The 27991-nt window shown below is 40.0% G+C and overlaps 1 protein-coding gene across 4 annotated transcripts in view; it reads right to left on the minus strand.

The window, feature by feature from the left end:
* Positions 1-27991, minus strand: part of ULK4 (unc-51 like kinase 4) — a 524814-nt gene that overhangs the window by 305253 nt on the left and 191570 nt on the right. For all 4 annotated transcript variants that reach the window (XM_061127855.1, XM_061127853.1, XM_061127854.1 and 1 more), the window contains 3 exons: positions 26139-26190; positions 25900-26044; positions 6108-6200 (listed from right to left, as the gene is read on the minus strand). In XM_061127855.1, the coding sequence (XP_060983838.1) occupies positions 6108-6200; positions 25900-26044; positions 26139-26190 (290 nt within the window). The remainder of the gene's footprint in view (positions 1-6107; positions 6201-25899; positions 26045-26138; positions 26191-27991) is intronic.

Consider the following 27991-nt stretch of genomic DNA (forward strand, 5'->3'; position numbering starts at 1 on the left):
TTGGAACCAGTCTGTTGTTCCATGTCCAGTTCTAACTGTTGCTTTCTGACCTGCATACAGGTTTCTCAAGAGGCAGGTCAGGTGGTCTGGTATTCCCATCTTTTTCAGAATTTTCCACAGTTTATTGTGATCCACACAGTCAAAGGTTTTGGCATAGTATTAGACCACAAATAAATTCAAATAATAAAAATTAGAAATAGAACACTTCACACAATCTGGTCACAATGCAAACTAGAAATAAATAATAGACAAATTTCACATATCAGACTTGCAAAGATCAAACACTTGTATACAGTAATTCAATAAAATTTTAGCAAAAACAGGCACTCTCACACACCTTTGGTACAGTCTAGACTGGGGGTAATTTGGCAACACCTCTAAAATTACAAATGCTTAGACCAGGTGTTCCTGAACTCGTCTGGCACATTGTAATCACCTGGCGGGCTTCAAAGCTACCGCTGCCTGTGTCCAGTCTGAGACTCTGATTTAACTGGCCTGGAATAAGGCCTGGGTTTTAGACTTTTTAAAAGATCCCCAGGTGATATTATGTACCCTGTAGTGAAAAAATTACACTTCTCATTATTTGTCTCTTGCATGTATGTTCACAAATATGATAAATAACCTACCTCATCAATTTCAACTTTGTTTTATAATACCAATACATTAGAAAAGCATAACTATTCACCAAAAGATGACAAAATATGGAATATGCATAAAGTGTAACACTATGTATCTGTTTTTAAAAAAAAAAAAAAGTACAGATGGTATGAGAATTATATCTCAACAAAGCTGTTACACATATTTTTGGAAAGAAGTGAAGAATGGTGCAGTCAGCATACTATTATCTATGTGAAAGACACACACAAACTGGTCAAAAAGTGGCTGTCTCCTGGGGTAAAAATATGCCTTTCTATGTAAATTCTTTCAAACACTAAAATTTGAAATGCATTCTGTATTACCTCTGAAAATACATTTTAAAAATTAAAATGGATTTACATGTATTCCCCATCCCGATACCCCCTCCCACCTCCCTCCCTATCTCATCCCTCTGGGTCTTCCCAGGGCACCAGCCCTGAGCACTTGTCTCATGCATCCAACCTGGGCTGGTGATCTGTTTCACACTTGATAATATACATGTTTTGATGCTGTTCTCTCAAAACATCCCACCCTCGCCTTCTCCCACAGAGTCCAAAAGTCTGTTCTGTACATCTGTGTCTCTTTTTCTGTTTTGCATATAGGGTTATCGTTACCATCTTTCTAAATTCCATATATATGCGTTAGTATACTGTATTGGTCTTTATCTTTCTGGCTTACTTCACTCTGTATAATGGGCTCCAGTTTCATCCATCTCATTAGAACTGATTCAAATGATTCATGTCAATGTATGGCAAAAACCACTACAATATTGTAAAGTAATTAGCCTCCAACTAATAAAAATAAATGGAAAAAAAAAAGTTTACTTGTACTGAAATTCTGTATAAATGGGAAAAAAATTAAAATGAAACATAAAGTCAGTCTGGTCATATTATTCTCCACACAAGCAGAATCTTCATCAGCTAACAACAGTCCAAGGGGCATAAGTGAATATTTTGGAATGATGGAAATACTCGATCTTGATCATGATGATAATTCCACAGTTGAGTATGTTTCTCAAAACTCAGAGACCTGCATACCTAAAATGCATGTGTTTTACCGTATAGAAACTTATACTTCAATAAAACCTGACTTTAAAAAAATTTTTAAAGCTTGTGTGACAACCAGACCTCTTGACCAATGCTAGTAGGAATGTAAATTGGTACAACCAATAAGGAAAACTGCTTGGTGATATCTACTGGATCTGTGTAAGCACAAGTTCTGTGAGCCAGTACTTCCACTCTAGAATGAATACTCAATGGAGACACATACACAGATCCACCAAGGAGCACATAAAGTAATACTCATGGTCATGCTACTCACGACAGCAAAAAAAAAAAAAAAAAAAAAATAGGAACAGTGCAGACATTGTTAAAAGTAAAACTGGATTAGCAGACTGTAGTGTATTTGTGCAATGGACAGCCAGGCAGGAAGTTTCCCTTTGAAGAATGGCATCGCCAAGACCAAGAACTGATGGCAAGGAGCACGAGCAAAAAGCAGAATACAAATGGGCCTCAACCATATAAAGAAATACTCAACTTCACTCATGAAAAGGAAAATGCAAATGAAAATTACCAGGGAATAATCTATCTCACCACACTGGCACATTCCAAAATTTAACAACGAGTTCTGATGGCAGGGTTGTAGGGAACCAGGCATCCTCAAACATATCCTCTGAAGATGCAAAATGGTAAAATCTCCACATAGGGCAGGGGCTTCCCCAGTGGCTCAGCTGGTAAAGAATCGGCCTGCCAATGCAAGAGATGCAAGAGACACGAGTTCAATCCCTGGGTCAGGAAAATCCCCTGGAGGAGGAAATGACAACCCACTCCAGTATTCTTGCCTGGAAAGTGCCATGGACAGAGGAGCCTGGCGGGCTACAGTCCATGGGGTGGCAAAGAGTTGGATATGACTGAATGTACACACACAGGACGCATATAGGGCAATGTGGCCAAATCTTAAGAAAAAAAAATTTTAAGTGCATTTATTTTTTGATACACAAATATCATAGCTAGAGATTTACCCTGTAAGATGTACATGCATACTAAAAAATGATGCATGAATAAGATTATTGTTTATGAATTGTCTGTTCATAGACAATTGTCATTGTCTATCAAAGGGTTGATAGAGCAAACAATGTGGAACAACCCACATCTATCTATTAGACATCAATGAGGTGAAGCATGCCACATCCATACAATGGAAGGCTTTATAACTGTAAAACACAATGTGGAAGCTCTCTATGCATCCATATAGAAACAAAATTGGGGAAAAAGTCATAGGGTAGAAAAACATACATAATATGCTATTTGTGTGTGAAAGGGAGAAATGAGACAATACACAGTGCTATTAGTTTGCCTTCGAACCTAAAATGAATAAAAGTAGTCAAACCACACAGGATATAATAAGAAGATGAGGAAAGGACATGCGGGACAGAGGAAGGAACTGCTCTTCTTGGCATATTGTATCTTTTCCCCAAGTAGAAATTTATTACCCATTTCAAAATGTTGGATTGAAAAATCATTTTTTGGGGAAAAAAGAAAGAAAATCTAGTTAGGGAAATAAAAACTTTCTTTCCCCCACCCCCACATCAAGGTGTATGAACAGATTTTTGCAAGATGCACACAGGTTGCTAGGACCCATAGGATCTAGGACCTCCATTTAGAAAGATGTGGGGAGAGGGAGAGAGCAGGTGGGTGGTAATAGGCCTTTAATGGTTTGCTCTTGATCTGTGGAGCCTCAGTCAAAATCAACATGGGACAGCACTTATTTTTATATCTTGTTTCAAGAGAAAAGGCAAACAGAGGAGAATAGTGAATACAGAAAGAGACCCTACAAAAGGGAAAAGTGATTATTAAATGAGGTTTGGGGGTGATAAATTTCAGTTTACAAAATTTTTAGGATATTTGTGTAGAACAATATTCAAAATGAATCTTGCCCTGTCAAACTGTTACACAGTTGTGTTTATTATAACTGTAACATAATTTAATGTTAAAATCATTGTTCTCATTTTAAAACTTACTTGCTTAGGCTGAAATCTTTGCACATATATGCATTTTTCTCTAGAATAGATACTTAGAAGTAGAACTGGAGGTTGAAAGCTATGCACTTTTCACAATTTAATTATAGTGAATAAATATTAAGAGGTTACAGATTATCAGTAGATAAGTAAAAGCAAAATAAAACAAAATCCCATTTCCATCCGTAAATTGGCAAAGATTGCCAAAGTGTGAATAAATACTGATATAAAAAGATCTTCAAATGATTTTGATATATGAAAAAGCAAATTTCAGTAAAACACATACCCAATGATACTATCTATGATTGTTTAAAATTTGACCACCAGAAAGAGAAGCTATCTCAGTATATTCACACTGAATTTAAATAGCCCCTCAAAAGTTCAAGAAGGACACCCACCAAAATAATAACTATTAGCCCTGGCAAAGATTTGTGTATCAGTGGTGGGGAATAAGGAAGCCCAGAGTACCTCTTGGTTATATTATTGGAATTTAATACAAAGACAAGATACTCAAATATTAATTATGCAAGGAAAACAAACAAAAAAGTTTATAAAAATTAATCCACTGAATTCTGGTTGTAAATCTTTTTTCAAAAGAATAAACCGACTTCTAAACCTAGGGTCTAATCATTTTAAAATAAAAAGATTTTAGGTCATCAATTATCTGTTTCTACCTCACTAGACTTTTTACCCTCAACATGAAAAGTTAGATGCATTTAATAAAGAATTGGCAAGAAGAGGAAGTAGTCTCGAAAACATGTCTCATGAATGAGCAAGAGACAACTTAAAAAAAAGGAAATACAATCCATTCAATCTAATGAAGGGATAAAATTAGTACGTAATTTTACCACTTGGTACGGAAGGTCCAGGAAAGAAACAACTATCTGAATTTGGCTTTAATTTCTAACACAGATTCACTCTTCAGACTTAAATTTCTTCTGTAGGAAGAAAGAATGATGCCTTCTAAATCAGAAATTTTGGAAGACTCACTGGACAGAGTTTTGAAAGGCTACAGAAACACAGGATTAAGAACTGCCGAGGATATAAAAGGGTTACTTAAGTGTTCTCCAAGTTCTTTTGCAATGTGACACCCAGACTACATGGTCACATTTATATGTCACTCTCTGGAAATGAACACGGCCACCCACAGGACACAAGCCTGAGAGCTGCAACCGCCCCAGCGCTGTGGCTGACCTGTGACTGGGTCAAGGTGCATGCCAGGCATGGCACACCCCCTGCAAAGGTTGCCTTGGTTCAGACTGCCACTCAATATGGATACTCTACAAAGAGCCTTTCTTGTCCAGCATTAATGGTAGCTCATCACTATGTACAAATGTGGGTGTTGGACTATAAAGAAGGCTGAGCACCAAAGAACTGATGTTTTTGAACTGTGCTGTTGGAGAAGACTCTTGAGAGTCCCTTGGACAACAAGGAGATCAAACAAGTCAATCCTAAAGGAAATCAACCCTGAATATTCATTGGAAGGATAGATGCTGAAGCTCCAATACTCTGACCACCTGATGAGAAGAACCGACTCATCAGAAAAAGACCCTGATGCTGGAAAAGACTGAGGGCAGGAGAAGGGAGCAACAGAGGATGAAATGGTTGGATGACACCGCCGACTCAATGGACATGAATTTGAGCAAATTCTGGGAGACGGTGAAGGAAAGAGAAACCTGGTGTGCTACAGTACATGGGGTCACAGAGGGTCAGACAAGACTGAGCGACTGAACAAAAACATCACCACCACTATGCAGAACTGGTAAACAGCAGACTAGCTGAAATCCAGGTTGCAACTGTGTGATTTAGTTCTTTAAGAAAGACTGAAGGACAGCTCTACAGGTGCAGGATCCAAACCCACAGGGTCAGACATCACCCACATAACCCACACAATCAAAATCAGTGTTCTTCTTTGAAAGCAACAACTCTTCTCCTGCCCTTCTACAGACCTGGGTGCTCTTTGACCAGTTCTTGCTTGCAAGACTGAAGCAGTTGCCGCTGCTCTAGCAACTAATTTGGTGTCATCACAGGTGGTGTCTTCCATAAAGGCAAAAAGCTTTCAACCACTCAATGAAAAGTATGTCAACTTAAAATAGTTGAAAAGTTATAGTCAATAAATATGACAGGGACTTAATAAATAACTTGTTCAGTACAATGAGGTGACAACTGACTTTTTAAAAAGTACATGTGTTAGTATTTTCTCTTCGAAGAATTTATAATCTTAGAGCATTATGGATTCCACAATATGCAAACTCCAGCAAAGAATAAAAATATGAGAATATAATCCAAAACACCATAGATCACAGATATTACAAGTCATAAAACATGAAAATTTATCACTTTGGTAACTTAAACTCGATTCTTGTATAATCTCATCATCTTTAACATTTTCAGAACACATAAAATTCACTTCATAGATGAGAAACAAAGAAATCAAAGTCTGAAGTAACAGTACCTGGTAAAAGTTGGGTTGTGTTCAGTCATGGCAACCAGCAGCTTCAGAGCATATGCTGGCACAGGGTCCGGCTCCGTGAAGATGTGTTCATACCTGAAAGGACAACATGATTAAAAAACACTCAGCGCTTTTCTCACTGTAAGTTTCCTCTGATCAACAGAAACAATGTCCCATGAGTTTCAAACATGTTTCAAAAAAAAAGCAGATACTGAAATAAATGCATGAGCTACAGGACCTGCACTTGCTAGTGGAGGTGATGACACCGGCCTACCACACAGAGCATGGGTGCTGGGAAGATTCAGTGAGACAATTCAGCTAAAATGATCAGTACAGGCTACCCTCACAGTAAGAGACTCAGAAACTTTAGCATTCGTGTTAGGTGTGGCAAACTACCTCACATTCAGAGATTCTAGAGGACTCATGAGACCCATGTATGGTTGTACTCATAGTATAGACTTAGTACAACAAAGGCACAGAGCAGAATCATAAGGGAGACAGACACGGGTGGAGCTGGAAGATTCCACATGCAAGCTTCCTTATCCTCTCTCCCTTCCACAAGGGGTCACACAGCATGCTCTTTCTCCCAGCCAGAAAACTGCTGCACGTATGTGTGATGCTAGCACCCAAGGAAGTCCATTACAGGCTCATGGGACCAAGGTATTTATTGCATGGGGCTGGTCACACAGGGAACCTCAGTTCAGTTGCTTAGTCAAGTCCGACTCTTTGTAATGCCATAGACTGCAGCATATCAGGCTTCCCTGTCCATCACCAACTCCTGGAGCTTGCTCAAACTCATGTCCACTGAGTCGGTGATGCCATTCAATCATCTCAACCTCGGTCGTCCTCTTCTCCTCCTGCCTTCAATCCTTCCCAGCAGCAGCATCTTTTCCAATAAGCCAGTTCTTTACATCAGGTGGCCAAAGTATTGGAAATCCAGCATCAGTTCTTCCAATGAATATTCAGGACTGATTTTCTTTAGGAATGACTGGTTTGATCTCCTTGCACTCCAAGGCACTCTCAAGAGTCTTCTACCACACCACAGTTCAAAAGCAACAATTTTTCAGTGCTCAGCTTTCTTCATGGTCCAACACCCACATCCACACATAACTACTGGAAAAACCATAGCTTTGACTAGACGGACCTTTGTTGGCAAAGTAATATCTCTGCTTTCTAATATGCTGTCTACGTTGGTCATAGCTTCTCTTCCAAGGAACTGTCTTTTAATTTCATGGTTGCAGTCATCATCTGCAGTGATTTTGGAGCCCAAGAAAATAAAGTCTCTGTTTCCCTTGTTTCCCCATCTATTTGCCATGAAGTGATGGGACTAGATGCCATGATTTCTGTTCTTTGAATGTTGAGTTTTAAGCCAGGTTTTTCACTCTCCTCTTTCACTTTCATCAAGAGGCTCTCTAGTTCTTCTTCGCTTTCTGCCATAAGGGTGGGGTCATCTGTATATGTGAGGTTATTGATATTTCTCCCGGCAATCTTGACTCCAGCTTGTGCTTCATCCAGCCCAGCACTTCACATCATGTACTCTGCATATGAGTTAGATAAACAGGATGACAATATACAGCCTTGACATACTCCCTTCCCAATTTGGAGCCAGTCCGTTGTTCCATGTCCAGTTCTAACTGTTGCTTCTTGCCCTGCATACAGATTTCTCAGCAGGCAAGTAAGGTAGTGTGGTAGTCCCATCACTTTAAGAGTTTTCCACAGTTTATTCAATCCACACAGTCAAAAGTTTTGGTGTAATCAATAAAGCAGATGTTTTTCTGGAACTCTCTTTCTTTTTCGATGATCCAACAGATTCAATGGCAATTTGATCACTGGTTCCTCTGCCTTTTCTAAATTCAGCTTGTACATCTGGAAGTTCTCAGTGCATGTACTGTTGAAGCCTAGCTTGGAGAATTTTGAGCATGACTTCGCTAGCGTGTAAGATGAGATGAGTGCATTTGTGTGGTAGTTTAAACATTCTTTGACGTTGCCTTTCTTTGGGATTGGAATGAAAACTGACCTTTTCCAGTCCTGTGGTCACTGCTGAGTTTTCCAAACTTGCTGGCATACTGAGTATAGCACTTTCACAGCACCATCTTTTAGGATTTGAAATAGCTCAGCTGGAATTCCATCACCTCCACTAGCTTTGTTCACAGTGATGCTTCCTAAAGTCAACTTGACTTCTCATTCCAGGGTGTCTGGCTCTAGGTGAGTGATCACACCACTGTGGTTATCTGGGCCATGAAGATCTTCTTTGTATAGTTCTTCTGTGTATTCTTGCCACCTCTTTTTAATATCTTCTGCTTCTGTTAGGTCCATCCCATTTCTGTCGTTTATTGAGCCCATCTTTGCATGAAATGTTCCCTTGGTATCTCTAATTTTCTTGAAGAGATCTCTAGTCTTTCCCATTCTATTGTTTTCCTCTATTTCTTTGCACTGATCACTGAGGAAGGCTTTCTTATCTCTCCGTGCTATTCTTTGGAACAAAGAAATTTTTCCTTTTTTCCTTTGCCTCGCGCTTCTCTTCTCAGCTATTTGTAAGGCCTCCTCAGAAAACCATTTTACCTTTTTGCATTTATTTTTCTTGGGGATGGTCTTGGTCACTGCCTCCTGTACAGTGTCATGAACCTCTGTCCATAGTTCATCAGGCACTCTGTCAGATCTAATCCCTTGAATCTGTTTTTCACTTCCACTGTATAATCATAAGGGATTTGATTTAGGTCATACCTGAATGACTGAGTGGTTTTCCCTACGTTCTTCAATTTAAGTCTGAATTTTCCAATAAGGATTTCATGATCTGAGCCACAGTCAGCTCCCAGTCTTGTTTTTGCTGACTCTATAGAGCTTCTCCATCTTTGGCTGCAAAGAATATAATCAATCTGATTTCAATATCGACCATCTGGTGATGTCCATGTGTAGAGTCATCTCTTGTGTTGCTGGAAGAGGGTGTTTGCTATGACCAGTGCATTTTCTTGGCAAAACTCTGACAGCCTTTGCCCTGCCTCATTTTGTATTCCAAGGCCAAATTTCCTGTTACTACAGGTATCTGCTGACGTCCTACTTTTTGCATTCCAGTCCCCCATGATAAAAAGGACATCTTTCTTGGATGTTAGTTCTAGAAGGTCTTGCAGGTCATCATAAAACCGTTTAACTTCAGCTTCTTCAACATTACTGGTTGGGGCATAGACTTGGATCACATAGGCAACCTAACATGTATCAAAGTCCTAGACTTCCCAAATGGAAGCAGGCATCTGGCATAAACCATACCATCTGCACAGACAGTCTGAGACACAGTGGACTACACACCCTCTTTAGCTAAACATTGACTGGCAGCTCTCTGGGAGCCTAGCTCCAAGATGGCAGCCAATGGCCAACCCTGCAAGTAGACCTTTCTCAGAAGAGCAGTCTCAGGCCTGCTATGTCAACTGTTTTCTGCATTGCATGCTTATTTATACCTTAGAACCTAAAATGAAAAGTATTACCACAGATCATAAAATTCAAAATACCATCATCAGAAGTTTCTACAACAAAGTCAGGCTGTGCACGCATGTTATTTGCTATTAACAGAAAAAGAGTTGGACTAAACATTGTGTCTGACCTACTAAGGTTGAGCTATGCAGTAAACAGCTCCATGCAGACGCTCAGTTAATAAGCACTGAATGAATGAAGAAATAGACAGACTAACCCATCAACTTTATAACTCTCCAAAACAACTAACAAGGAAGCAAAACATCTCCAAAAATCCAAAATGTGTATTTAAAATTCCATGATGTGGAGCGAAAGCTTTATCATCTAGAGAACAGGGCCCCAGGCTCTTACTCAGAGCCTATTTACTCTCATTTTGGAAATCATTGCATAATAAGCTTACTTATACAGCCTCTGAGCCCACAATGATTAAAAACAAAAAGAGCCAACTAAAGGGAGGAAAGGGACTATTACAGAAAGGCAACCCGAGAATTAAAGAAGTGCAGTTTGAAAGCATAGGAAACACGAAAGAAAGCAAACCCAAGAACTCCTAGCAGAGAGCAGTTCAGGGAGCATTTAACACAGAGGAAGCAGGCGCTCAGTCCCCAGTGGGACCTGAGAGCCCATTATACACCATAATGTTCAATATGGGGGCAGTGAATCACGGAAATGTTAAATTGGGCAGACTGCTCTGTTTAAGGAGTCAGAAACTACCATATTTTAGTAATTTTTCTTGTGAAATATTTTTAAATTTTAGCAATCTGCCCATGTATGATAAAGACAGAAGACAAAACACTAATTGTTCATGATAAAATCATAAATAAAACAGTAAGAGAATGTTAAAAGAAATACAGAAAAACCAAGTATAAGTAATATTAAGAATGGAAAAAAAAATTCAAATTGATGAGAGTAAGACATTCTATCATATGAAAAAAACAAAAATCAGGGAACATTTTTGGAGGTGAAAAAAAAGTATCTGTAAAGCTTACAATTCAGAATTTTTTCAAAACAGGAACAACACAGCATTATCCCTTTCTCTAATAGTTTTATGAAATAAAAAGCTCTTATCCTAAATTGGTGACACCCAAGCCTAGCTTTAGGTTCAGTGATTTGCTAGGTGGACTCACAGGACTCAGAAAAGTTGCTGTATTCCTAAGTACGGTTTCTTACAGAGAAAGGATAACTGGTTAAAATCAGCAAAGATGAAAGACATAGGGTAGAGTCCAGGGGGACCAGGCACAAGCTTCTCGTCGTCCTCTCCCAGAGGAGCTGTGTGGACAGGGCTCAGTCCTCCCAGCAGCAATGTGTGGGAGCATATGTGAAGTACTCGCAGCCAGGAAAGCACCGGCATGCAGGGTGTTATTAGGGGTCAGTTCCTCAGGCACAGAGTACCTTAGTGACTGACCTCTGTCTCCAGCCCCTTCGGGAGTCACAGTCAAAATGCCCCACTGTAATTCACACTGTTATCCAGAAATATCTGGCATGGCTCAAGGCCCCAGGAGTACAGAGACTCTCTTATCTGGCAAGAATATTCCAAAGCCTCAGAACTACTCTTCCACAAGGCAGTCAAGCACCAGTTTCTTCATTATATGCAGGATTTGAACCATGCCCCCACCTGCTAAGCAAAGCCTTCATAGCACACATACTTAAAAGGGAAACAGAGGCACTGCTGAGTTTATAGAGTGCGGCAGTAGAGTCAGAGGTAAGAGAAGAATGAGCTCTTCTACTGGTTACTAGTATTTGGAAATCATCAGCCAGAGACTTTCAACTGACTAGAGGGTGAGAAACTTATGAGTCACTCAGTTACTCTGGACAGCCCCACCCCATCCCTGCTCCCAGACTTACTGGAATCACTGAGGAAAGGACTACAAACTTATGAATTTTAAAAAGCTTCCCATGTGATGTAACTCATGTGCTGGTACAGAACGTATAGGAGGATAAACAGACAAATAGAAATATAATAGAGAAAACAATCTCAAGAGGACTGAAAAATATGAAATATTTTTAAATGGACTTAACGAGAACATGTAAAGCTTACATTTAAAAACAAAACACCTTTGAAACTTTCACTGTCTGAAATACAATACAAATGTGCTGAGGTTGTCTGACGTTATCTAACCTTGAAATAGGAGAGAAGGATGAAGCTTGTACCAGCCTATGCATGACCATTTTCCCCAAGAATGTTGCTGTTTTTCTCCCCTTGGAAAAGAAGGGTAAAACAAATAATGGATCTGTTCAGAACACAAATATTGACATGCTGAATATATTTTAGTTTAATCAAAGATAGGTTTGTAATAGCCAGCAAAAATTAGCCCCCAAAATGCTGATATATTAAGCTTGTCTTCACAAGAGAGATAAAGCAACTGAGCCGATAGTAAATGGATCTTGCACTCCTTTGAATGACACTTGTCAGAAAAAACAAAAACTAACAAAAGAAAAACAATGATAATCCAGACTCCTGAAATGGCTATAAAGGAGAGTGACCAGTGAGGAATGGCCCATCTGGATGGCCGGGGGCTGGAGAGGAGCACTCTGAGAGCCATGAGCCAGAGACTGAGATTGTTACCGACATAAAAGCATGCTGTCCATATAGAAACCCAAGACCAGGCTCACTCTTTTACTTCTAGGATCCTCCCCAGATAAGGAGTCTTTGCTAGGTCTCAAAGAGTTAGAAAACAGGGGGGGAAGCCATTCATATCAAATTCTCTAAGAGGAGAGAAAGCTTTTAAAATCACATTTGGGGATTTAAGGGACAGACTCTTCCCTACCTTGTTAAGTGTCTGGAGAAACCGTGTCCAGTGAGACAGGCTAGCAGAACATTTAAACAGACTAGCTAAATAACTATGGATTATTGTGAGACGTTATTCTGGGAGTGTAACCAAAGAACTGGCCAAGTGGAAAGAAGGGCCTATTTGATTGAGGCAAATGGGAGGCACAAGGTTATAAAGAAGTCCACTATGCTGGAATTAAACCCCGAACTCACATTTCACGTGTCAGTGGAGAATTTGGGAGAAAAGAGTGGTTCCAGAATATCCAAGGGACTTCAAGGCATACAATGAGGAAGAGCCTGCTAAATGAAAAGCTAAAGCACTTTACGAAGCCACTAGAACAGTTAAGTGTAGGGTGGGATCAAAAACAGACACAAATTAAAAGGAAAGAAAGGTGATCCAATACTGGACAAGCAAGAGTCATCACAGAAAGGAAGACAGAACAGTCAGGCCATATCTTATGAAAATATATCATCAATAAATTAAAAATTCAAGTAAAAAATTTTTAACTTTGCTGAAGTACTAAAATGAGTAAACATTCACAAATTCATGAGTGAGAAGGCCTCCACCGCATGACAACAAATGAGAAATGAACCCAAAAATTTCACAGCTTTCAAGTTTTAAAGCAGTAAGTATTTCTCAATGACAAAATCACCATAAACAAATCAATTAGGGAAATTTACAGAATTTTGATATATTTTATACATTCTTAATATATAAAGAGCTATTTGCAAACCAATAACAATCCCACATTGGGGGAGGGGAGGACAAAACCCACCTAAGAATAATATAAATGGCCAACAAACATGGGGGGTTGGTCAACATCATGAGTATCAGAAGGAATGCAAGCTGAAGCTAGTAAGAGTACAGAAAAATAGGCAGTTTCATAAAGGGAAACTGGTCATATACACCGTTCGCTATCTTTGGAAAAATCTGCTCAAACATGATGAATGTATGTAATTTTTAACACAGTGGTTCCACCTCTAGAGATTCAACAAAAGGAAATCAGTACACACCCAAAGACATAGTCCTGAAAATGGCGTAGCAGTAAATATAAAGTGAAACACTGGGGAACTCCCAGATACTTACTAACCAGAAACTGTTCAATGATTTTAAAACATTTATAAACGTAGGTGTAGACATTCAATACATTATATAAGTTATATAAGTATTATATAAGTATAGATATAGATATTCACAGAATGATGTCTGGAGGAAGAAACAGGCTGCAAGGAGGAAATTTCAGAAAGTATTAAGTAAATCTCATTAGGAATGGAGAAACCATTAGTGGAAGAGGCAGATGTTAACACGAAATGGGAGGCAGGAGGTAAAACACTGAGAATCTTGAATGGCTGGGTAAGAACTGTTAATATTATTTTCTGCATTCTGAAGGTTTCAATGTCTCTGAGCAAGGGAAAGCTATGAGGAAGGCAGTATGTTAAAATGCATTTGTAACAATGCAGGGTGAATTCCAGGCTTAAACAGCTTAAAAGAAAGAGATGTGTAGGGTTAGAGAAAGAGAAAACTGCCAAACATCAAAACATGGAAGTGAAATCTACCCTGAGAGAAGGCTCAGAACTTACCCTGGACTGCTATGAGAAAGGGGTAGATAACCAACTCTTCTTGGCATTTTCTGTACAGGATCTTCCAAACTTTGTACTAGGTGATATCCTGAGTCAACTCCAAAATTTTATGAACTGAGTCAAAAAATTTTATGAATGAGTTTATATCCTAAGACTTTCCAGTCTTGTGTCTTTACATGACCTGAGTTCTATGCAATACTCTCTTGTCTTGTATGAAAGCAGAGATACTCAAGTATATCAGCAGTAACCTGGACACATAAGTGGATGGAGAAATAAACAAATGGTGGGAAGATATATAGATATATATATATTAAATTTTTTAAGTGAAAGAAAGGTAAGACTTCAAAATAAGTATTAAATATAATTTCAGATAGTATGCCCTAATGTCTGGCTTCTTGGATAAAATCAACAAATTTTAATTATAAAGGCCCAAAAGGCTCCAAAAAAAAAGACTTCAAAAAAGTAATATTCAAGGTTTACAAAATACTATCCAAAAAACTGGAGCACTAGAATTATTCTGATTCAGAGGAATGTAAGAGTATTTATCCTTACTCCTCAAATTATCCCAATTTAGATTCTCATAGGTTGTTCCCCCAAGGGAGCAAAAACATCACTGTACCTATGTACCTAAATGCACTGATTTAGGTAAACACTCAGAAACATAAAAGGATTTAAGTAGAAGGAAAGAAGTAGAACTTTCATTTGGTACAAAAACATTTGAATATTATCTGCAAAAAAAATAATAGTTTATCTAAGGAAAGGCTGAAAATGAAATACTCCTATATAGTCTGATTCCCATCAAATATGGTCAAGTTCATGCCTGTTTTAACACAGAATACTGTAGTTAAGGAGGACAAAGATGCAATACAGAGAACCATCTGGATGTCTTTTGAGCCACCAACACAGAAATTTGGTAGTGAAATTCAAGACTTTTGCTGGATATTATTTCAGAGACAAACTCTACAGTGTGTTGCCACAATAAAACCCATTTATAAATTCATATTTCTAAAAGGAAATACAATTCTAAGTTGTCAAGGATACAGTCCTTTCTGAAATTCTGAAAAACGTCTTAATAATTTATGAAGTCATTATAGCCCTGATGATTGTACAGGTCACAAGAGAATTAGAAAACAGAAGGAAAAAAAAAAAGACAGTACTCACTTTACCCAGGAGAGAAATGCTGAATGCTCTACTGTCATAAAGACACTGTAGACACATTTATATCAGCATGATCTCTTTTCAATACAAAACACTCAAAGCTATAAGAAAATATGAAAATAGAACAAAAACATATGGGCAAAGTGGTTCCAATCTATCAAAGGCAAATTTCATAGCACATTTTCCCCCATGGCTTTCCACCTGGCAGAAAGCCTTCCTTGATATGCTACCCAAATAAAATAAGCTCTCCCTCCATTCCCCTCATCAACTGGGGTGAAAAAAAGCATAAACTAAAACTTGAGACACCTTTTATTTGGCAGACTTGCTGGGGACTTAAACCTGAGAGGCAGCCTCTCAGACAGCTCTGAGGGACTGCACAAAGAGGAAAGGGAGGAGTCAGGATATACAGGCATTTTTATAACAAAAAATAGGTAGATAATTGGAACAAAGGATTACTGTTAATTAAAGAAAAACCAGACATCTCACGTTAATGAATCTAGCACTTTCCTCTGTATGGGAAGATGCAAGAGTCAGGGATTACTAAAATCATTCCTTTGATACACACCTTAGCTATCAAGGACCTGTTCTTTTCTCCATCCTGAACCCCCCCAGGGAACAGTCTGGGGTGGCTGCACCAGCTGATAGCTTGATGGCCATACCACCCTTTGCTGATACGGCAGGTGTCATTCTCTATCTACTTACACATTCGGTTTTCTCTTCACAGCGCTCACGATGAACTGAAATCACCTTATGTGTTCATTTGTTTAGTCTCACCCACTAGACTGTAAGAGCACCAAGAGGCAGGGATTCGGTCTTTTTCACCATAATATCCTGAGTGACTGACACAGAAGTCTCTTGACATCATTTATTGAATGAATTAAGAAAGAAAGGAGGGCGAGAAGAGAGGAAGCGTTTTAAACCTCCTATGAATGATCACACAAGGGAGCTCAAATTACATTATTTATGTTTGTATGAATATTAGAATTTCCTCTTCCCTAAAAAGAGTAATGATGTGTTCCCTGAATGGATGATGTAGTTCCATTTACAGCTAAATACTGAAAGAGCAATGCCCTCCCGTTATGTAACAAGCGACAGAAAAAAATGTTCAGTCAGAAGACTACTTTCAGTGTTAAGATTTCACTGATAATACTTTGATATAAAACTTCTGAGCAGTAACGATTTTAATTAATAAGGTCACTCTGGGATTAAGCTCCATTAAATATTGCCTCTTTTTCTTCTGCAGCAACCTTTAAAATTAAATCTTGTCTCTGCTGAAAAGAATCATGCCAATTTTCTGACTATATGTGGTTTATCTTTCTTCTCAGAAAAAAAAAAAAGCCTTTTCTCATTAATCATACAGGTAACAGTTATGCTCCTGGCATCTCAACTGTCTTGAAGAAAGGGAAAAAATGGGCAGAAGAGGTGGAAGGGAGGAGGAAGTAAGGGTACACACACCAAGTCAATGGCAGGACGGAGATCTGAATACAAATATATTCTAATCACAAGATCCAGACTGCCAGTGACTGACATTACCAAGCTCAATAAGCAGACAGTTTTCTCCAGCTGGTGGCCAAGGAGGAAGTCAGGGAAATGGCAAGCATGAAGGGGATTTGACAAACTGCTGCTGATTCAAAGATGGAGGGGCCACATGGAAAGAGTTCCGGGCAGCTAAAATACCGGGCAGTGGCACAGAAATAGGTGCTTTGGTCCTGCAACTGTGTAAGCTGTGTAAACAACGGCCCCCGGAAGACATGTTCAAGTCCTGAGCCCTGCGAATGCGACCTTCTCTGGGTCTTTGCAGATGTAGTTGAGGATTTCCAGGTAAGATGGGCCTGCATGGAGGGTAGGCCCTAAATAGAATGACTGATGTCCTTACGAGAGAGAGGCAGAGGGAAATGCGAAGCTGACACACAGCGGAGAAGGCCACGTGAATACAGCAGACCAGAGGGACACTGTCATAAACCCACGATGCCCACAGATCAATTCTCTCTCAGAGTCTCCCTGAAAGAAAGAACCCTGCTGACACTTGAATGTCAGACCTCTGGCCTCCTAAACCATGAAAGAAAACATTTCTGTTGTTTTAAGCCGGTCTCTGTATGGTAATTTGTTACAGCAGCTGTGAAAAACTAATACAAACCACAAGAAACAATTCTGCCAGTAGCCTGAATGAGCCTGGAAGCAGAATTTTCCTGGAGTCTTCAGACAAGGACTAAGTCCAGTATTGTACACTGTGTGTGTTAGTCACTCAGTTGTGTCCAACTCTTTGTGATTCCATGGACTGTAGCCCGCCAGGCTCCTCTCTCCATGAAATTTCCCAGGCAAGAATACTTGGAGTACTAAGTATTCTAAGGAGTAGGTTGCCATTTCCTTCTCCAGGGGATCTTTTTTTTGACCCTGGGATCGAACCTGAGTCTCTTGCATTGGCAGGCGGATTATTTGTCTGAGCAGCAGGGAAGTCCCAAATTATAGTGGTTGGGATCTTCCCAACCCAGGAATTGAACCCATGTCTCCTGCATTGCAGGCAGATTCTTTACTGACTGAGCCATGGGGGAAGCCATTAACATGTTATGCATTGATAGAAAAGCTAATAGAATGTTTAGAGTTTAATTTTCTTGTATTGTTAGTTAATACTTATATTCAAAGTTAAAGTTGTGATGAAAACATCCCTTTCTTGCTCCTGACATGGAAATCTCCATAACGGAATACTATTTAGACTGTGATCAAAGGAATCCAGTGTTCTGGGCCATCTTAACAGATAAACTGTAGGAAGTAGTGTCCTTGTGGCATATAATGTTGAGAAACCTAAGATTCAAAAAGTTAAATGGGGAAAAATCAAAAGCACACATTGATTGATTTGCAGATATTAAAGAATCCTTGCATTCCTGGGATAAAGCCCACTTGGTCATGGTGTATGATTTTTTTAATATGTTGTTGGATTCTGTTTGCTAGAATTTTGTTAAGGATTTTTGCATCTATGTTCATCAGTGATATTGGCCTATAGTTTTCTTTTTTTGTGGCATCTTTGTCTGGTTTTGGAATTAGGGTGATGGTGGCCTCATAGAATGAGTTTGGAAGCTTACCTTCTTCTGCAATTTTCTGGAAGAGTTTGAGTAAGATAGGTGTTAGCTCTTCTCTAAATTTTTGGTAGAATTCAGCTGTGAAGCCATCTGGTCCTGGGCTTTTGTTTGCTGGAAGATTTTTGATTACAGTTTCGATTTCCTGGCTTGTGATGGGTCTGTTAAGATCTTCTATTTCTTCCTGGTTCAGTTTTGGAAAGTTATACTTTTCTAAGAATTTGTCCATTTCATCCAAGTTGCCCATTTTATTGGCATAGAGCTGCTGGTAGTAGTCTCTTATGATCCTTTGTTAAATCAATCAATGTAATACACCACATTAACAAATTGAAAGATAAAAACCATATGATTATCTCAATAGATGCAGAGAAAGCCTTTGACAAAATTCAACACTCATTTATGATTAAAACTCTCCAGAAAGCAGGAATAGAAGGAACATACCTCAACATAATAAAAGCTATATATGACAAACCCACAGCAAGCATCACCCTCAACAGTGAAAAATTGAAAGCATTTCCCCTGAAATCAGGAACAAGACAAGGGTGCCCACTCTCACCACTACTACTCAACATAGTGTTGGAAGTTTTGGCCACAGCAATCAGAGCAGAAAAAGAAGTAAAAGGAATCCAGATAGGAAAAGAAGAAGTGAAACTCTCACTGTTTGCAGATGACATGATCCTCTACATAGAAAACCCTAAAGACTCTCTCTACCAGAAAATTACTAGAGCTAATCAATGAATATAGTAAAGTTGCAGGACATAAAATTAACACACAGAAATCCCTTGCATTCCTATATACTAACAATGAAAAAACAGAAAGAGAAATTAAGGAAACAATACCATTCACCATTGCAACAAAAAGAATAAGATACTTAGGAGTATATCTACCTAAAGAAACAAAAGACCTATACATAGAAAACTATAAAACACTGATGAAAGAAATCAAAGAGGACACAAACAGATGGAGAAACATACCATGTTCATGGATTGGAAGAATCAATATTGTCAAAATGGCTATTCTACCCAAAGCAATCTATAGATTCAATGCAATCCCTATCAAGCTACCAACGGTATTTTTCACAGAACTAGACCAAAGAATTTCACAATTTGTATGGAAATACAAAAACTTCAAATAGCCAAAGTAATCTTGAGAAAGAAGAATGGAACTGGAGGAACCAACCTGCCTGACTTCAGACTCTACTACAAAGCCACAGTCATCAAGACAGTATGGTACTGGCACAAAGACAGAAATATAGATCAATGGAACAGAATAGAAAGCCCAGAGATAAATCCACAAACCTATGGACACCTTATCTTTGACAAAGGAGGCAAGGATATACAATGGAAAAAAGACAACCTCTTTAACAAGTGGTGCTGGGAAAACTGGTCAACCACTTGTAAAAGAATGAAACTAGAACACTTTCTAACACCATACACAAAGATAAACTCAAAATGGATTAAAGATCTAAATGTAAGACCAGAAACTATAAAACTCCTAGAGGAGAACATAGGCAAAACACTCTCCGACATAAAGCACAGCAAGATCCTCTATGACCCACCTCCCAGAATATTGGAAATAAAAGCAAAACTAAACAAATGGGACCTAATGAAACTTAAAAGCTTTTGCACTACAAAGGAAACTATAAGTAAGGTGAAAAGACAGCCCTCAGATTGGGAGAAAATAATAGCAAATGAAGAAACAGACAAAGGATTAATCTCAAAAATATACAAGCAACTCCTGCAGCTCCATTCCAGAAAAATAAATGACCCAATCAAAAAATGGGCCAAAGAACTAAACAGACATTTCTCCAAAGACGACATACACATGCCTAACAAACACATGAAAAGATGCTCAACATCACTCATTATTAGAGAAATGCAAATCAAAACCACAATGAGGTACCATTACACGCCAGTCAGGATGGCTGCTATCCAAAAGTCTACAAGCAATAAATGCTGGAGAGGGTGTGGAGAAAAGGGAACCCTCTTACACTGTTGGTGGGAATGCAAACTAGTACAGCCACTATGCAGAACAGTGTGACGATTCCTTAAAAAACTGGAAATAGAACTGCCATATGACCCAGCAATCCCATTTCTGGGCATACACACTGAGGAAACCAGATCTGAAAGAGACACGTGCACCCCAATGTTCATCGCAGCACTGTTTATAATAGCCAGGACATGGAAGCAACCTAGATGCCCATCAGCAGATGAATGGATAAGGAAGCTGTGGTACATATACACCATGGAATATTACTCAGCCATTAAAAAGAATTCATTTGAACCAGTCCTAATGAGATGGATGAAGCTGGAGCCCCTTATACAGAGTGAAGTAAGCCAGAAAGATAAAGAACATTACAGCATACTAACACATATATATGGAATTTAGAAAGATGGTAACGATAACCCTATATGCAAAACAGAAAAAGAGACACAGAAATACAGAACAGACTTTTGAACTCTGTGGGAGAATGTGAGGGTGGGATATTTCAAAAGAACAGCATGTATACTATCTATGGTGAAACAGATCACCAGCCCAGGTGGGATGCATGAGACAAGTGCTCTGGCCTGGTGCACTGGGAAGACCCAGAGGAATCGGGTGGAGAGGGAGGTGGGAGGGGGGATTGGGATGGGGAATACGTGTAAATCCATGGCTGATTCATATCAATGTATGACAAAACCCACTGAAATGTTGTGAAGTAATTAGCCTCCAACTAAAAAAAAAAAAAAAAAAAAAAAAGCACACAGAATATTTCAGGAAGAACACATGCTCCAAAGCACATTTATAAAAATGGTACAGACCCACAGTTTAAGAAAGGTGGCTTCCATGTTTGTTTAATGTATATTTAAGTAAGGGGCTTCCCAGCATAGTGGTAAACGATCTACCTGCCAATGCAGGAGACACAGGAGACTCAGGTTCAATCCCTGGGTCGGGAAGATCCCCTGGAGAAGGAAACGGCCACCCACTCCAGTATTCTTGCCTGGGAAATCCCATGGACAGAGGAGCCTGGTGGGCTACAGTCCATGGGGTCGCAGAATCAGACACGACAGAGCACGGTACAGTACAGTGGACTTAAGTGAGCATTTATGACTTACATGATTTACAAACCTCTTCAGATAAAAAAATTACTCATTTCTGAAATATCTGGCTCTACCAGACAATACATTCCACAAAGGCAGAGGCTGTGCCTATCGTGGTCATTATTAGAAATATGCCTGTGAAATAAGATGGATTCAATTAGGATCAGTGAATAAATAGGCTGATGAAGAGAGAAGACATTTTCTCCCAAGCTTATTCCACAGAACTCACATGCAGATTTCTGCTAGAAATAATCTGGTCTGCTTAATGCCCAGGCTCTGCCTCTTCCACGCCTGTGCTTACCCCATTCCAGCCTAGGGTATCCATTCCTCTTCTGCCTAATCATTCTCAGGTTTCACAGTCTAACTCAAATACCAACTCTCTATAAGTCACATTATATAATCTTCCATATACAAAAGGCACTGACCAAACACTTGAAACCAAAGCTCATCCCTTGAGAAAGCAAAGCATGGACAGTAACAAGAGGTGACAGTTTTTCGATATCCACAGCTCACACAGTAAGTTGTTTATTCGTGATAGCTATGATAGTTGGGGCGATGGCTAACTTCATGTGTCAATGTGACTGGGCCACAGGCCATGAAGGGTTCATTACTGACGTGTCATTACTGATTCTTCTCAGTGCATCAGTGGGAGTATTTCCAGATGAGACTAACTCAGTAGACTGAGTAACACAGATTACCCTCCCTAATGTGGGTGGGCCTCATCTCATCAATTGAAGGCCAAAACAGAACAAAAAGACTGAATCAGAAGGAACTCCCCCTGCCCCACTTCCCTGAGCTGGGACATGGGTCTTCTACTGCTTCTGAACTTAAATGGAGACACTGACTCTTCCTGAGTCTCCAGCCTGTCAGCTTTCAGACTGGCACTTACCCACTCAGCTCTCCTGGTTCTCAGGCCTTCAGACTCAAACTGGAACTATACCATTGGTTTGTCTGGGTCCTCACTTAAAGACTGCCGATCTCAGGACTTCTTGGCCTCCATAATCATGTGAGGCAATTCCTTATAACAAATCTCTTTTGCGCTCTCACACTCTCTCTCTCTCTATATATATACATACATATACGAACACACACACATACTCACATACATCCTATTCCTTCTGTTTCTCTGAGAATCATAACTAATATTTAATATGGTGTTTATTCTCACAACTGAGTTTTCATTCGAATCACACTATAGTTCTGAGAAGCACCAGGAACACAGGTACCTAACATGGTACCTAACAGGATTAAATTACTGTGCTCCCTGAAAAGTTTACAACAGCTCTCAGAAGAGACATCCACTCTTCCCCTAGGATCATCATCCAGGGGCCACTTAATCCAGTAGAAAGAGCCTCTCTGAGAACAAAGCCGCACAGATGCAGGCAGAGTAGAGACGGTGAGGAGGACATGTACACACAGTACTGTGGACATAATTCAAACCCCTGAATTCAGCTATATTTGACACCAGCACAAGTCTGACTTCTTAGTTATGTGAGAAAATAATTACTTAGCAAGTTAGTCTGAGTTAAGTATTACTGTTTGCAAATAAAACTGTCCTAAGACAACCCTTTCAAGTGAAAAGACTGAAAAGATTGTCACTGTGGCTTTATCTAAAGTACTGCTTACAGTCAAAGATAACTAAAACTTTAACAAAATTAAAAGGATCAACATTAATATGTCTATTTGCGCACTGAAGCAGGTGCTATATAGCTCCTATAAACTCTAGAAACTTCATTATTCTTAAGCCATTATATGTACATACCATTATGAGCATTTCTAAACTTATAATTAAGAGCTATCTTCAGAAGCCAAATTCCTTGTCAAGGTTTCTAGTTTTCCATTATCAAAGTTAAATGAATGCATCACATATATTTCACTTTTTAAAATTTGTATAGATTACCTATTGACCCCATACTAAATACAAGTGGGCACAATTATTATTAACTATTTAATGGCCACTCCTATGAAATATGTACTATTATTGTACCACTGGAGAAGGAAATGGCAACCCACTCCAGTATTCTTGCCTGGAGAATTCCATGGACAGAGGAGCCTGGTGAGCTACAGTCCGTGGGGTCACAAAGAGTCGGACACGACTGAGTGACTAACACCCATTGTACCATCTCAATCTTCATTTTAGAGTTTAATATGAGAGAGTATGATAATGTTCCTAATAATAAGAGTAGTGGAGCTCCACGTTTGTCTAGAACGTATTATGCCCCCATACTGCACTAAGTGCTCTAAGAGAAGCATCCCATGTAATCCTCCTTTTTTAATCTTCTGAATTAGGTACTATTGTCCTCATTTTATAGATGAGGAAACTGAGGTTTAGAGAATGAAATGCAGAGCCAAGACCTGCGCTTCACATCAGAATCAGTCCACAAGCTTTGAAAACATTCTACACTACATCCCAGTAAATCCCATACCATTATCCAAAGTGCATTTCAAATTGCTGAACAAAGACCTGAGCTCATCTACATTATATTTGTTCTTGAATTGCCATGTGATTTACATTTGTGTTTTCCTCTTTAATTCCTCACCTCTGGGAAAGGTACATATGCACATGAAAGGAAATAAATACTATTCATTACAGCTCAGATGAATAAACTAGGAGCACTAAGTTATAGAATCAACACTTTCTATACTAAAAACTGCTCCAAAAGTGGGCAGACTTCAGAAACGCAATTAGATAAACATGCATAGATGTTAACAAACTAACATTAAGCCAAGAAGTTTTATTGGGGGAAATACTTGGGGGACATCTCAGGTCCTACAAAGTGCTTCAGTACAACTTCAGTACAAGTTGTCAGGTAATAGATTATCCAAAGTATATCTTTTAAAACCCTTGGGACTGTCCTGGTGGTCCAGGGGTTAAGAATCTGCCTGCCATTGCAGTGGACACAGGTTCCATCCCTAATCTGGGAATATCCCACCTGCCTCAGGGCAACAAAGCCTATGTGCCACAATACTGACCCCACGTGCCCTAGAGCCTGCAAGCGGCAACTACAGAGAGCCCACCCACAGCAACAAGGACCCAAAGCAACCAAAAATACATACATACATAACATTTTTTAAAAAATACATATTTTGCACAAAACTACACTTAAGCATTTTTGTTATCAGAAAGATGCATATGTTTATACGTTAAGTAGTTAGGAAATGTAAGACGGCAGTGAAAGTATTGATCAATTCCATGAGACAGGTCTGAGTCTTTGGACTTGCCTGGCAGTCCAGTGGTTAAGACTCCACACTTCCAACACAGGGGGTCATGGATTTGATCCCTGGTCAGGGAACTAAGATCCCACGTGCCACACAGTGCATGGCAAGCAATCCATCATTTTTTTTTTTTAAAAAGATTTGAATCTTATATTCATTAAGTACAAACCACAAATGCACATGTGCAAATATAACAAATGCAACCAAAAATATATTCATTGATAGTTTATCACTGAGAAAGCACCAATGACAAAGTTTAATATTTTCTCATACAGATTATCATTTTCTTACATGGGGGTATCAAAAGTATTCTTACTGTATGTTTACCAGGGGTCTCCCTGAACCTAACTGCAGAGGCATGGGGAGCAGAAAGAACCAAGGGGCTGGCCTTAACATCAAGCTATCAGGGTCAAGCTCCCATGAGTCAACACAGGCTTTCTCAGCTGGGAGTAGGGTTGTCACACACTGGCTACACATTTCATAAAATATACCTTCCTGAGTCAACAAGCAGTGGTTGAGCTCTTCAGAATATAATCAGATCTCATTTCTGTATTGTGAAAAAAAAATGTTTTTTAATGAGAAAGGTCTTGAGAGGTTTAACAAATGTCAGGGAGCAGCTGGTGCAGCTGCCATCCTTGGAAACTTGCTGGCCTGACTCAGACTGCAGCCTAGGCCCTAAGGAAGCAGGATCAGGCATGCACATCAATGCCTGACACACCTTCCAACATTTGTTTAATTTGGGGGGAAAAAATTATTTAATAGTGATATATGGCATGCACTTATTTAACTTCAATTTCTTTTGTTTGGTAAAATTTACAGAGTTGCTTGAATTATAACATGCCATTTTAGAGCTTAACATATTTGCACTGGGTACTCTCAGCAGTCATCCCATTGTGTGTCTGCTACATAAGCAAATGGAGTAAAAAAAAAAATACACCCCTTCTGTTAATTAATACTCATTAATTGTTCTGGTACTATTCCCCACATCAGCTCCCCCAAATATATTATTTTTAATTAAACAATTTCCACTCCAAGAGTCTGGGGAGGAGCGAAGGAAGATGTCTTTCCTTCTCTATAATTTCTGAGTAGGTCCAGGAAAAGTCCCAGTTTCAAGTTCAGAAGTCTCATCATGCTGACCTTGAATAATAAACCTTATCCTTCTGGCCACAAACAGCTTTGAATCTGCAAAAGTTCAGTCATGTGCCTTGTAAAAAACAGATAAAGCTCTGAATGGATGTTTCTGAAGATGGACTGAGATTCTCCCATTCTCCTGGGTCCCATGCAGTGAGGTAGTTACTGCCTCTCTTTCTAGACCTCCTACAGTGAGTGCATGAGCACACACACAAAAACTAAGGACCCTCACTGAGACCCCGAGCCCATCACTGGACCTGGTTTGATGGTGGCCTTCTGGGCACCCCACCCTTCCCTGACCAAGTGCAGCACATGGGACTTACTGGGGAAGTAAGACGTCTCTAATTAGAGCCAGAAGATTGTTGTCAGAGTCGACATGCACCACCTCCTTGCTGTTGTCAGGCTCCTGGTTCACAAGCAGAGACGTGGTTTCTGAGAGTAGCCGCAAGCTGAAGAGTCTCCATTCCACTGGAAAGACAGAGATGCCAAGAACGTGACCACGTGGAGTCGGAATGAAAACAGAACGTGCACCTGCTGTGCTTGTTGATGTGGTCACACTTACCATTCTGGCTTTGAACCAGTGACACCAAGGGGGGCAGGATATAATCAACCACCTACAAGACAAGATGCAAAAGACTCCGTTCAAATCCCAACAAACAAAAAACTAATACTGTCTGTGTGCCTGATGCACAGTGGGGTCAAACAACACTCAAAAGTCGGAGTATGGAGCAGAGAAATGTTTAGTGCAGGGCCCTGCAAGGGGATGAGTGGCTCATGCCCTCAAACTCCCTGAAAGCTTTCAGCTAAAGCCTTTGAGAGGCAAGGTGAGGAAGGGGTGTGGTTAGTTGTTACAGATTTCTAGGAGTCAGATCCTGCGTTCTTGTAGCTGGTCACAATGTTCCCATAAACCTTCACGAAACAAATGTTATTCTCTGCTCCGATAAGAAAGGACAAGGTCACCAGACTCTACTTTCACCCTCCCAGGCCCAGGCCTGTCTAAGAGAAAGGGACCCCATGCAGGCCAGTCCCCCTGCCCTGAATGCTGGCACAGCCCCCAGCCTTGTCCTCCCACCAGTGCCCTGCCCAGCTAAGCAGGCAGATCTCAGCTGGCAGCATCCTCAGGGCCAGGTCTCCAGACTCTGCCCAGCTGTCATCACTGAGGGAGCCAGGCTCCCAGCACCCAGTGGCCCTCAGGCTGCCCTAATAGGGGCATGGTTTTGTGGACCAACACCCAGGATGACCACCGCCACCTTTAGGCCGTGGAGGTGAGAATGGGGGAGAGGTCTGCATCTCCTCAAGGCCTGGGCCTGGCAAGAGCTCTGGAGCCTGCAGGGCACAGCCCCCTGCCTGTCCCCGGGCCCCCACCTCACCCACTAGCCTGAGGGCCTGGAGGTCCTGGGAAAGAAGGCCACAACCCACCTCTCACTGTACTTTCTGCCACGAGGACGACTGCCCCACTGACCATAGGCAAAGTGGGTCTCTACCACAGTCCTCGCCCACCCCCCGGGGGTCACGTGCTCACTGCTAAGTGTCAGTCACACCTGCCCCGCCCCTGTTACAATATCAACCACTACCCACAGCGTTTTTCACTGACAAATCACTAGTCAGAGGGGTGAAAAACATCAACTGCTAAATTCACCCAGCATCTAAACTCTGCATGACATTTAATAAACAACCAAGCTCATTTCAACCTGAAAAAGTCTTCAGGTCAAAATGACACTGTGATCATCAAGACAGTAGTTTATCAAAACCTTCAGAGTTGATGAAAGGAACATTAGTATGTAATACAAAATCTGCCTGGCATGCATTGACATTGAACCGTCAGATTAATACACACTTAAGCTGGTGATCATTAATCAAGTTTAAACAATCATCAAAATACTGGGAAAAAGGGAGATACACAATCTTCAGGTTTTCACAAGTACATCAAAGTGCTATGACAAGTTAATCTTGGTGGTTTTGAGACGCAGATTCAAAAGATCTAAATCCATTACACATACCACCTCTATGATTTTCTTATTATATCAGACAGAGCACTATCAAATACGGTTTGAAATCAACTCCAAAATAACAATTTACCCCAGGATGAAAACAGATGATGAAGAAAGGACAAATCACTCCCATTGTCTAATTCTCAAAACAACTGTCTCACCTGGTGAACTATTTTGGTGACAATAAATAAAATTCCTATTGTTTATACCTGCATTGATTCCTGATCCTATGATATTTATTCATTCTCACCACAGCAAAAGGCAGAAGAAGTGGCCCACAGCCCAACACCACCCTCCTGTTTTCCAAACCAATGAAAGAATGTCCTACACAGGTCAGGATCTCCACACATGGGTAGTGGCCCATCAGTATTACCCTGTTCTAGCTCAACTTCACAAAATAAATTTACACAGTTGTACAAGAACC

Source organism: Dama dama, chromosome 24 (assembly GCF_033118175.1).
Source record: "Dama dama isolate Ldn47 chromosome 24, ASM3311817v1, whole genome shotgun sequence".
Lineage (NCBI taxonomy): Eukaryota > Metazoa > Chordata > Mammalia > Artiodactyla > Cervidae > Dama > Dama dama.